This window comes from Pelobates fuscus, chromosome 9 (assembly GCF_036172605.1).
Source record: "Pelobates fuscus isolate aPelFus1 chromosome 9, aPelFus1.pri, whole genome shotgun sequence".
NCBI lineage: Eukaryota > Metazoa > Chordata > Amphibia > Anura > Pelobatidae > Pelobates > Pelobates fuscus.
In genome coordinates, this window is record NC_086325.1 from 9309658 (window position 1) to 9320525 (window position 10868).

Consider the following 10868-nt stretch of genomic DNA (forward strand, 5'->3'; position numbering starts at 1 on the left):
CAATCCGAAATGTACCAACCAGCCCTGGGCCGTCCGACTCAGGCTGGACTGTTCTAACCAGAACCGAACCAACACAAACCGAACGTACCAACCCGACCCGTACTGACACGAACGGTACCGACCCAACACGAACCACCCAACCCATACTGACCCGACCCGAACTCACAGACCCAATCCGAAATGTACCAACCAGCCCTGGGCTGGACTGTTCTAACCAGAACCGAACTGACCCCTCCCATACTGACCCGACCCGCCCCGTGCCGGCCCTGTGAGCGGAATCGCGGTTTAGTGAATATGTGAAATATCTATCTGGATTTGGTCCCCTCCCCGTTGTTACCCTGGTAACGCTTCTCAATGCCGGGCCTGTCAATCTCAGCTGGCCCCGCCCACGCACCTCTCGTGACGTCACCCGTGAATCACCCCTAGCCCCCTCCTGCCAACCCACGCCTGCCTAGTCACGCACGGGGAGGAGGGAAGAGCAGCATTCAAACCACGCCTCGCCTCCTTTATTGGTCAATGCTGGCTAGCCCTACCCAATCGGCGTGTGGGTGGGCGTGGTCAGAGCGCAGTGAGGCTCGGGCACACTGAACGGCTTAGCATTCCCCATCTGTCTCTCTGCCGGAGCGGCTGTGCTGCTGGGTCTCTCCTGTGGGGGTGGGATGCTGCTCTCTGATTGGCTGCTGGATGCGGCGAGGTGTTCTCTGATTGGCTGCTGGATGCGGCGAGGTGTTCTCTGATTGGCTGCTGAACGGCGGGGCAGGTATGTGCGTAGGAGGAGGGAGGGTAATGGCGGACTCTGTGAGCGGCTTCCCGCTGTGTGAGGGGGAAAGGGACGGAGCCAGAGCGGGTATAGGGCAACGGCCGCTGGGGGGATCCTGGACCCCCGATACCGGGATAACAAGGGTCTGGGGGTGAAATAACCGCCCCCCATAACAGCAGCATATTAATACTGTATACTGATAGCAGCATAGTAATACCGCATACTGCCCCCGATACCGGGATAACGGGGGGCTGGGGCTGAAATAACCGACCCCCCCCTAACAGCAGCATAGTAATGCTGTATACTGTCCCCCCAATACCGGGATAGCAGCATAGTAATGCTGTATACTGTCCCCCCAATACCGGGATAGCAGCATAGTAATACTGTATACTGATAGCAGCATAGTAATACCGTATACTGCCCCCAATACCGGGATAACGGGGGGCTGGGGCTGAAATAACCGACCCCCCCTAACAGCAGCATAGTAACACTGTATACTGTCCCCCCAATACCGGGATAGCAGCATAGTAATGCTGTATACTGTCCCCCCAATACCGGGATAACAGCATAGTAATACTGTATACTGTCCCCCCAATACCGGGATAGCAGCATAGTAATGCTGTATACTGCCCCCCAATACCGGGATAGCAGCATTGTAACACTGTATACTGTCCCCCCAATACCGGGATAGCATCATAGTAATACCGCATACTCCCCCCCCCCAATACCCGAATAACGGGGGGTTGGGGCTGAAATAACCGACCCCCCCTAACAGCAGCATAGTAATGCTGTATACTGCCCCCCAATACCGGGATAGCAGCATAGTAATGCTGTATACTGCCCCCCAATACCGGGATAGCAGCATAGTAATGCTGTATACTGTCCCCCCAATACCGGGATAGCAGCATAGTAATGCTGTATACTGTCCCCCCAATACCGGGATAGCAGCATTGTAACACTGTATACTGCCCCCCCAATACCGGGATAGCAGCATAGTAATACTGTATACTGTCTCCCAATACCGGGATAGCAGCATAGTAATACTGTATACTGCCCCCCAATACCGGGATAACAGCATAGTAATACTGTATACTGTCCCCCAATACCGGGATAGCAGCATTGTAACACTGTATACTGCCCCCCCAATACCGGGATAGCAGCATAGTAACACTGTATACTGCCCCCCAATACCGGGATAACAGCATAGTAATACTGTATACTGTCCCCAATACCGGGATAACAGCATAGTAATACTGTATACTGTCCCCAATACCGGGATAACAGCATAGTAATACTGTATACTGTCCCCAATAACTGATAGCAGCATAGTAATACTGTATACTGTCCCCCAATAACTGATAGCAGCATAGTAATACTGTATACTGTCCCCCAATAACTGATAGCAGCATAGTAATACTGTATACTGTCCCCCAATAACTGATAGCAGCATAGTAATACTGTATACTGTCCCCCAATAACTGATAGCAGCATAGTAATACTGTATACTGTCCCCCCAATAACTGATAGCAGCATAGTATTACTGTATACTGTCCCCCAATACCGGGATAACAGCATAGTAATATTGTATACTGTCCCCCAATACCGGGATAACAGCATAGTAATATTGTATACTGTCCCCCAATACCGGGATAACAGCATAGTAATATTGTATACTGTCCCCCAATACTGGGATAACAGCATAGTAATATTGTATACTGCCCCCCAATACCGGGATAACAGCATAGTAATATTGTATACTGTCCCCCAATAACTGATAGCAGCATAGTAATACTGTCCCCAATAACTGATAGCAGCATAGTAATACTGTCCCCAATAACTGATAGCAGCATAGTAATACTGTATACTGTCACCCAATAACTGATGGCAGCATAGTAATACTGTATACTGTCACCCATAACTGATAGCAGCATAGTAATACTGTATACTGTCCCCCAATAACTGATAGCAGCATAGTAATACTGTATACTGTCCCCCAATAACTGATAGCAGCATAGTAATACTGTATACTGTCCCCCCAATAACTGATAGCAGCATAGTATTACTGTATACTGTCCCCCAATACCGGGATAACAGCATAGTAATATTGTATACTGTCCCCCAATACCGGGATAACAGCATAGTAATATTGTATACTGTCCCCCAATACCGGGATAACAGCATAGTAATATTGTATACTGTCCCCCAATACTGGGATAACAGCATAGTAATATTGTATACTGCCCCCCAATACCGGGATAACAGCATAGTAATATTGTATACTGTCCCCCAATAACTGATAGCAGCATAGTAATACTGTCCCCAATAACTGATAGCAGCATAGTAATACTGTCCCCAATAACTGATAGCAGCATAGTAATACTGTATACTGTCACCCAATAACTGATGGCAGCATAGTAATACTGTATACTGTCACCCATAACTGATAGCAGCATAGTAATACTGTATACTGCCCCCCATAACTGATAGCAGCATAGTAATACTGTATACTGTCCCCCCAATAACTGATAGCAGCATAGTAATACTGTATACTGCCCCCAATAACTGATAGCAGCATAGTAATACTGTATACTGCCCCCAATAACTGATAGCAGCATAGTAATACTGTATACTGCCCCCAATAACTGATAGCAGCATAGTAATACTGTATACTGCCCCCAATAACTGATAGCAGCATAGTAATGCTGTATACTGTGCCCCCCCATAATAGTAATGCTATATACTGCGCCCCCCCATAATAGTAGTGCTATATACTGCGCCCCCCCCATAATAGTAGTGCTATATATTGTGCCCCCTCCCCATAGTAATGCTATATACTGGGGGTTCCCCCCCCCCCCTATAGTGATAGCTCCATAGTAATGCAATATACTGCTGGGTAGTGCTGTACTGGGGGTAATGCTATATACTGGGGTACACCTCTATAGTGAAAGCTGGCTAATGCTTTATACTGGGGGTACAACCCTATAGTGATAGCTGACTAATGCTTTATACTGGGGGTACAACCCTATAGTGATAGCTGTCTATCACTAAAAGGCTGTATTGGGGGTACAGCCTTTTAGTGATAGCTTGCTAATACTTTATACTGGGGTACCCCCCTATAGTGATGGCTGGCTAATGCTATATACTAGGGGTACCCATCATAATGATAGCGATAGCCAGGTAATGCTATATTCTGGGGGTTCCCCCCCCTAGTGATAGCCAGGTAAGGCTATATACTGAGTTCTCCTTAAACGTGTATTGGGGATCCAAGTGATTTACCTGTTCTAACAGGACATGCGTGTATTTTGTACTGCCGCCATGTGATGGGAAAGATCTGTAACCGTCTTTATGTAGATATGTAAGTAAGGGAGAGAGTGATTTATCCCTATTCTAAAATACAGCACTTCAGAACCGGCTTATAGTTGAGCAGCTCGCCCACGTTCTCTTTAATGAATTCTGTATCAGTACAGTGTTGGTACACCCTCTGTAATCATTCAGAATACGTGTCCTTAGAATCAGGGATGGCAACATTCCCCTAAAAAAAATATATTTTTTTAAAGTGGATGTTTTTGTGATTTATTTTTTTATTTTTGTTTCTTCAACTCCTGTCACTCTCAGCAAAAATTAACCAATATGGGAATTGTCCTTATCTTGTTACCACAATCCCCTCTGAACCTAGAGCTGAGATTTAAAAAGGCACAGTTTTGAATAATGCTGTCTTGGCACTCCATAGCAGTCACTGAAATTGAAACTGTGATGGACCGCCTGGCACCCCGGCTGGGTGCCTCCGCCAATCGCAGCTTCCTTAGTGGTTATGTTGAGGGTAAGCAGGAACTCGTTTATTGGTGCCACAACTTGCCTCATATGCAAGGGGCACTCCCCTGTGGACCTGGGAGTAAACCACAGTAGACACTCCTATACATAATGAGACAATCCCTCTCCTGTGCCTAGGAGATAATTGAGTCATGGACTGTACTAACTCAATTATCTCCAGGCAGAAAAATACCCCAGAAGTACTCCTAAAACCCATGCAAACCCCATTATAGACATATCTCCTGATAGCCCTGTTCTGGGGGACCAACATATCTAAAAAAAATCACCAAGATCGGTTCAGGATTTCCATGGAATTCTTGTTTTGACCGACCGCACATGAGGCCTCTGCCCAAAAGAGTTCCATGAATTCAGGCTGTGGAGTTGGTCTCTTTCGGGAATACGAAATAGTCAGAATACAGAACGTAGTGGTTCGTGGGTAGGTTGTCTATATCTCTAGTTTGGGAGCTTGCTCCCACCGAACGCCGCTCTTCCCATACGAATCCAGCCAAACATACGTAGGGATGGAAGTCCCAACGGTGTTTGGTCGTCGAGTGCATGGAACTATAATCATACACTTGACGGCGCAAACACCCCTGTATGTATTCGCGGCTAAAGATGGCCGTCGCCACGTGTTCACACATACCAATGACTGCCACCCAGCTAACCACTTAGAACGTTGCGGTTAATGAGGTCAATGGGGTTAATAAGCAGCACACAATTGTTCTGGGTGGTCGGTCCGTTTGGCAGTTCGAACAGCATTAGTCCGATCCGTTCAGCAAGCACCAAATACTGACCCATACAGTATAAAAGGCACAAACTAAGCCTAGTCATAGTCCTGAACCAAAGTCTAACACATGGGCCATAGTCCTGAAGCAAGAGGCTGGCAAGCAGGCCCCTTAAAGAACCGGTGGCGAGGTTACTTACGCAACAGGAGCCTATTTTAAAGGTGCCATTCTAGCTGCGTAATTTTAATGCACATCATACTCACTACAAGGGTCTTGTATGTTTCTTCTCAAAATGCATTAAAAGTGTAGGTCGCTCTGTGTTTTTGACCTCATCGCACCATTATTTGTGGTGAAACGCACAAAGTAATGCTTCTGGGGCACACCACAAGTATTAATATGGATCCGTGACCAATCAGGGAAGAGATGCTGTTTAGTAAATTGATGGGAAGGAGGCAGACCCTTCATATCATCCTGGGCTAGACAACATTCACAATGGGAGTTACATGTGTATATGACCAGGATGTAGATATATTCAAAGTAAAAGGTCATCAAAAGTGTGATATGATTGATGGATTTTGCAACTCAATGCGTCTGAAGTGTCTTAATCTACATTTTTTTTGCTTTCTAGACCAATGTTGGCCAAGGGGACCAAGAGGAAATACTCGGAGGTGGAAGGAGAGGTGAGATGCAGCCCTGACGTCATGGTGGGCTCAAATCAAAGCTCCCTGCCAGCAGTGCAGTCCCACTGTTTGATGAACATCTCTTTAGTCAAGCTCCACCGCAGTCTTCATCACGTAGAACCCAACCTGAGACATCTTGTATTGGTGGCTAACACCTTACGACGTCTACAAGACAACATGCACACAGAACCCATGCCTTGTGATGACACCAGCAAGAAGGATCATGTCCAGGTGTTTGGTACTGAAGGCAAGAAGCCAGCTTCAGATGGTACAGGAGAAGATGCCTTGTTTTCCTTAATGGATTCCTCTCTATATTCTTCCATTACCACCATACTAGAGGACTCAAACAATTTTCAGAATTTTACTAGCTCACCACTTCCTCAAATAGATGATCAGCTTTGTTCCCTAAAGGACTCCAGGGACGGGAGCCGAGAAGATTCTGGGAAACTGATACCTTCATCTAACTTCCTCAGTTCTTCTACGTACCTGCTCGGGGACAACCTGGAGGACATCTTTGAAGACATTGACACTTCCATGTATGATAGCGACCCTTGGTCAAGTACAAACCTCTTAAACTTTAAGGCATTTTCTAATGTTGATAATTCAGAGGACACCTCTTTAGCAGATGAACATGGTGCTATGCTAGAACTTAGTGAGTTGGATTATCTCATGGATGTTCTGGTAGGTTCCCAGAACTGCTAATACCCCCTGCACAGTCTCTCAGGACATATGAAGTATCTTGCAACAAGACACTATTTGTGTGTGTGTGTATAAATGTGCTTCTCATTAATTTATTTTGAGCAGGTGAACTGTTATCTCGGCGAAGATATTTTCTCAACCTGACGAGAGCAAGTCATGAAGAAAATTAATTTGGGAACCTGAAAGCAAAACTTCTTAATACTAATAGGCAAAGATTTTTATCGTCAAAACTTCCTGGTCTAGGCATTGTCGTAGCATCTCGTTTCCAGTATAATACTGAAAATCAGGGCCTCCCATGGAAGTAGAGATTGGTTTTATATAAAATCACTTCAAAAAATAAAATCTTCCTAAGGAATATTTTTCCTCTGAATAATATTGTATTAAAAATAATGGAAGCCATTGGGGCAGTTTGCCCCACATACATTGTACATAAAGAAATATATAAAAATGTCTATATTTTTTAAATTAAAAAAATGTAAGCTTACAATTTTGAAACCACCTTAAATGTTCAGTTTTTGTTACCTGAACCTGTAAACTGTCCTGACTCAGGCTATTTATTGAATTTTTTTTTTTTTTTTTTAAATCTGTTTGAAACTATTGGGGTGTATTCACTAAATGGCAACTACGTTGGAATAACCAGGGATTTGCATGTTTTATGAGAAAATAGTCTGAGGGTTTGTTAACCTGGTTTCTACAAACTCTTCAGCGTGCCTTTGTTCCAACTTTAGGCTAGTTTTAACCTAAAATGTCCAAATCCCAGGACAGTGCCACGGGTGTAACAGACTGTGGAAATGCATGAAATCGCTTGCTTTATGTGACACTTCAAAAGTTAACTTCTCCTTTGCCAAAAAAGAAAATGAACTCTGTGTACCGTGAATTATGGTGAATTCACAAAACAAGGGCCAATATAAATAAAAATGGCACTTCCCAACGTTTGGCATACGTTTTGCACATGGTTACCTCCTCTCCGGAGCTCACTGTTTGATTTAATAAAACCCCCGAAGAGTTTTCAGATTTAATACTGTAGCAGTGAGAATTTTTATTTATTTTAATTGGTTTTGTTTTGTGTCGCCCCCCCCCCCCTCTGTGTTTTGTTTGATAGCCACTGCAAAGTGACATACATGGCTAACAATACAGCCAACTCAGGCAATCCCCCTGTAAAAAAAAAAAAACCCCTGTCTTTTAATTTATTTTAAAACGTTTTATCTCAGTATCGATCTGTTAGATATTCCACGAGGAATCTCCAGGACTTTCAGAGAAATCCGTTTTTCATTCATATCTTAAATGTTCACTTCGAATCTGGGATTATATTTATTGATTGAATTGTTTTCTGTTTGTGCTGTAATTCTGAAATTTTCCTTTCCCTATATTTTTCTTTTCTCTTTTTTGTGAATATTTATGATTGGAATAAAATGGATTTTTGTAACTGGATGCTATTCTCTATTTGTATTATTTTTTTTGGGGAAAAAAAAAAAGTTTGGGCGGGGGTGACTATTAGCATTAATCTTGGCTGTCCATTTTTATATGGGAAATATTAGTTTAGGATCACGAATTAGTAGCTTTACATTCCTAACACAATAATGGTGGACGGCTGAAACGTAGCTAGTGAAAACAAGTTCCATTGACTATAGTCTCCCAGCAGATCTGTCGCGCTGTGTGCGCACTTTTCTCCAGCTGGATGCGCGCTCTGGTTTCAGAGCATTAAGAAAAAAGTTTCCAATTTAATCACTAGAATGTGGTATGTTTAATAATGAATGAATACAAATAAGTGTTGCTTTACATGCACATTCAGTGCAGTGTCTGCTCGCACCTCCACTTTCATTCCTACGTGAATTGAATTTTAAATGTTCCAATGCAATTTATTGTTAAAATCGAACATTCAAAAGTTTCTCATTGCTTTTTGGCTGACTATGTGCTAATTCAGACATGTGCACTGCCCTTTTATAAACTGTTGGGAAGTCACCAGGGAATTCAAAATGATTATCATGTCAATACAGCAATGAGAAATGCGTTTTTTTGGTTTTTTTTTTTGGTTTTAACAAAACCACGCACTAATGCAGGGACCGGGATCCACAAATTACCTGGACCGTGTACACCAGTTGGATACTACAAGGGTGTCTGTGGGCCTCACCCGAATTATAAAATTAGGGAAATTAGGCACTTTTCCTTGTCACAAGAATAGGTGCAACCTGGAATTATTGAAAGTATCCCAAGCTGTGTGGAACGTAGCCGAGACTCCTAAATCGGACTGGAGAGGATCTTCATCAGAATAAATCAAATACCACAATAATATTAATTACTGTGAGACTTGCCTTATAAGGCTACTCCTAAACTTAACCACCAATTGAACCATTTAGGAAGTATGTAAGCTCTATGCTTAAAATTGCAAAAAGGACTTTGATTTTTTTTTTGCAATTGTGTTCCAAAATTAATCAGGGGCCCCTGGCGAAGGTGCACATGAGGCTGCACCGAAACACGCGTCTGGTTTCTCTGGCTCTTGATTACTTTGGTATGAGCACATTAGTTTAGTTTTTTTTTTTTTTGCAAGTTTAAACATGATCTTATCTCTTCCCTCCTTAACCCATCTAGCTAGATTGAGAGAGGCTCTTTCTTTATATACCTATCATGTTCCTCCGATCACTTCGTAAGGAATCTTTTAAACACCTTAAGTATGATGGAACTGCCTGCGTAACCCCCTCACTAGGGCACATTGATACTTTTAATCTCAATCAGGAACATTGTAACGCCTAATTTATAGAGATCTGTTTAGCCCTCTCACCGTTGAGCGAATACTAGACTTTTTCACCAATATATCTGGGAGTATATCAACAGCATTAATTTTGTCGACAATATTGCTAAAAAATAGTCTTGGTCAATAGTCCTTTTTGCAATTTAAAGCATAGAGCTGATTCTGATATACTTCCTAAATGGTTCAATTGGTGGTTAAGTTTAGGAGTAGCCTTATAAGGCTAGTCTCACGGTAATTAATATTATTGTGGTATTTGTTTTGTTCTGATCGAGATCCTTATATACAAGTCTTTGCTACGTTCCACACAGCTTAGGATACTTTCAATAATTCCAGGTTGCACCTATCCTTGTGACAAGGAAAAGTGACTTTTATTTTTTTTTTGTCTGCAGCCTTAACAAGCCCTCACCTTCTAGCCCAGCCCAGACTTTCTGTGTGTATCCAATCACAGACTTCCCAAAGCAGCACAATGAGAAGTGCTCATGCCATTGTACAGAACACTGGTGAGACCTCACTTGGAGTACTGTACACAGTACTGGAGACCCTATCTTCAGAAGGATATTGATACCTTAGAGAGAGTTCAGAGAAGGGCTACTAGACTGGTTCATGGATTGCAGGATAAAACTTACCAGGAAAGGTTAAAGGATCTTAACATGTATAGCTTGGAGGAAAGACGAGACAGGGGGGATATGATAGAAACATTTAAATACATACAGGGAATCAAAACAGTAAAGGGGGAGACTATATTTAAAAGAAGAAAAACTACCACAACCAGAGGACAGTCAAATTAGAGGGGCAATGGTTTATAAATAATATCAAGAAGTATTACTTTACTGAGAGGGTAGTGGATGCATGGAATAGCCTTCCAGCTGAAGTGGTAGAGGTTACCACAGTGAGGGAGTTTAAGCATGCATGGGATAGGCATAAGGCTATCCTAACTATAAGATAAGGCCAGGGACTAATGAAAGTATTTAGAAAATTGGGCAGACTAGATGGGCCGAATGGTTCTTATCTGCTGTCACATTCTATGCTTCTATGTCTTTGCTAGGCAGATGCTCTGGGGTTTAGTTCCACTGAGTTAAACCAGGAAGTAACCGGACAGGCTGTCTAAATGACAGCGAAGGGGTGTAACCAGGTTAATTTCTTTATTACTGGCATTTATAAAGTGCCAACAAATTCTGCAGCGCTGTACAATTGGGAAAAGGACAAACACAATAAAAACAGACCTATATGAAGGGTAGAAGGCCCGGCCTGTGAGCTTACAATCTAAATGTGCACTCTTTGTAAAATGCAAACAAGTGGACCCACTCTTCACACATTGAGCATTTCAGCAAGGGACATAACTTGGAGGAGTTGGAGTGTTCGTTTAAGTGCCGTAATGAGAAGCATACTATCTTTGTATTGGATAATTCTTACAATACCGTTTCTCCTCCTCCCCACTGCTGCTG

The 10868-nt window shown here is 43.1% G+C and overlaps 1 protein-coding gene across 3 annotated transcripts; it reads left to right on the top strand.

Annotated features, from left to right (window-relative positions):
* The first annotated feature begins 608 nt into the window (after positions 1–608).
* Positions 609–7661, top strand: SERTAD1 (SERTA domain containing 1). 3 transcript variants are annotated; one of them, XM_063433202.1, is made up of 2 exons: positions 609–760; positions 5924–7661. In XM_063433202.1, exon 2 carries the CDS (start codon positions 5928–5930, stop codon positions 6675–6677), a length of 750 nt encoding a protein of 249 aa, XP_063289272.1. In that variant the 5' UTR covers positions 609–760; positions 5924–5927; the 3' UTR covers positions 6678–7661. The 3 variants fall into 3 exon arrangements, with proteins under 3 accessions (XP_063289272.1, XP_063289270.1, XP_063289273.1); XM_063433200.1 differs by lacking the exon at positions 609–760 and adding an exon at positions 3893–4115; XM_063433203.1 differs by lacking the exon at positions 609–760 and adding an exon at positions 4356–4580.
* Positions 7662–10868: the final 3207 nt, after the last annotated feature.

What these genes read in the sequence shown, in the direction of transcription:
- SERTAD1 (XM_063433200.1), top strand. Translation starts at nt 4,081, where the DNA reads ATGGGAAAGATCTGTAACCGTCTTTATGTAGATAT. An exon ending in AACCGTCTTTATGTAGATAT is followed by an intron (nt 4,116 to 5,923) that starts GTAAGTAAGGGA and finishes TTTGCTTTCTAG; the next exon opens with ACCAATGTTGGCCAAGGGGA.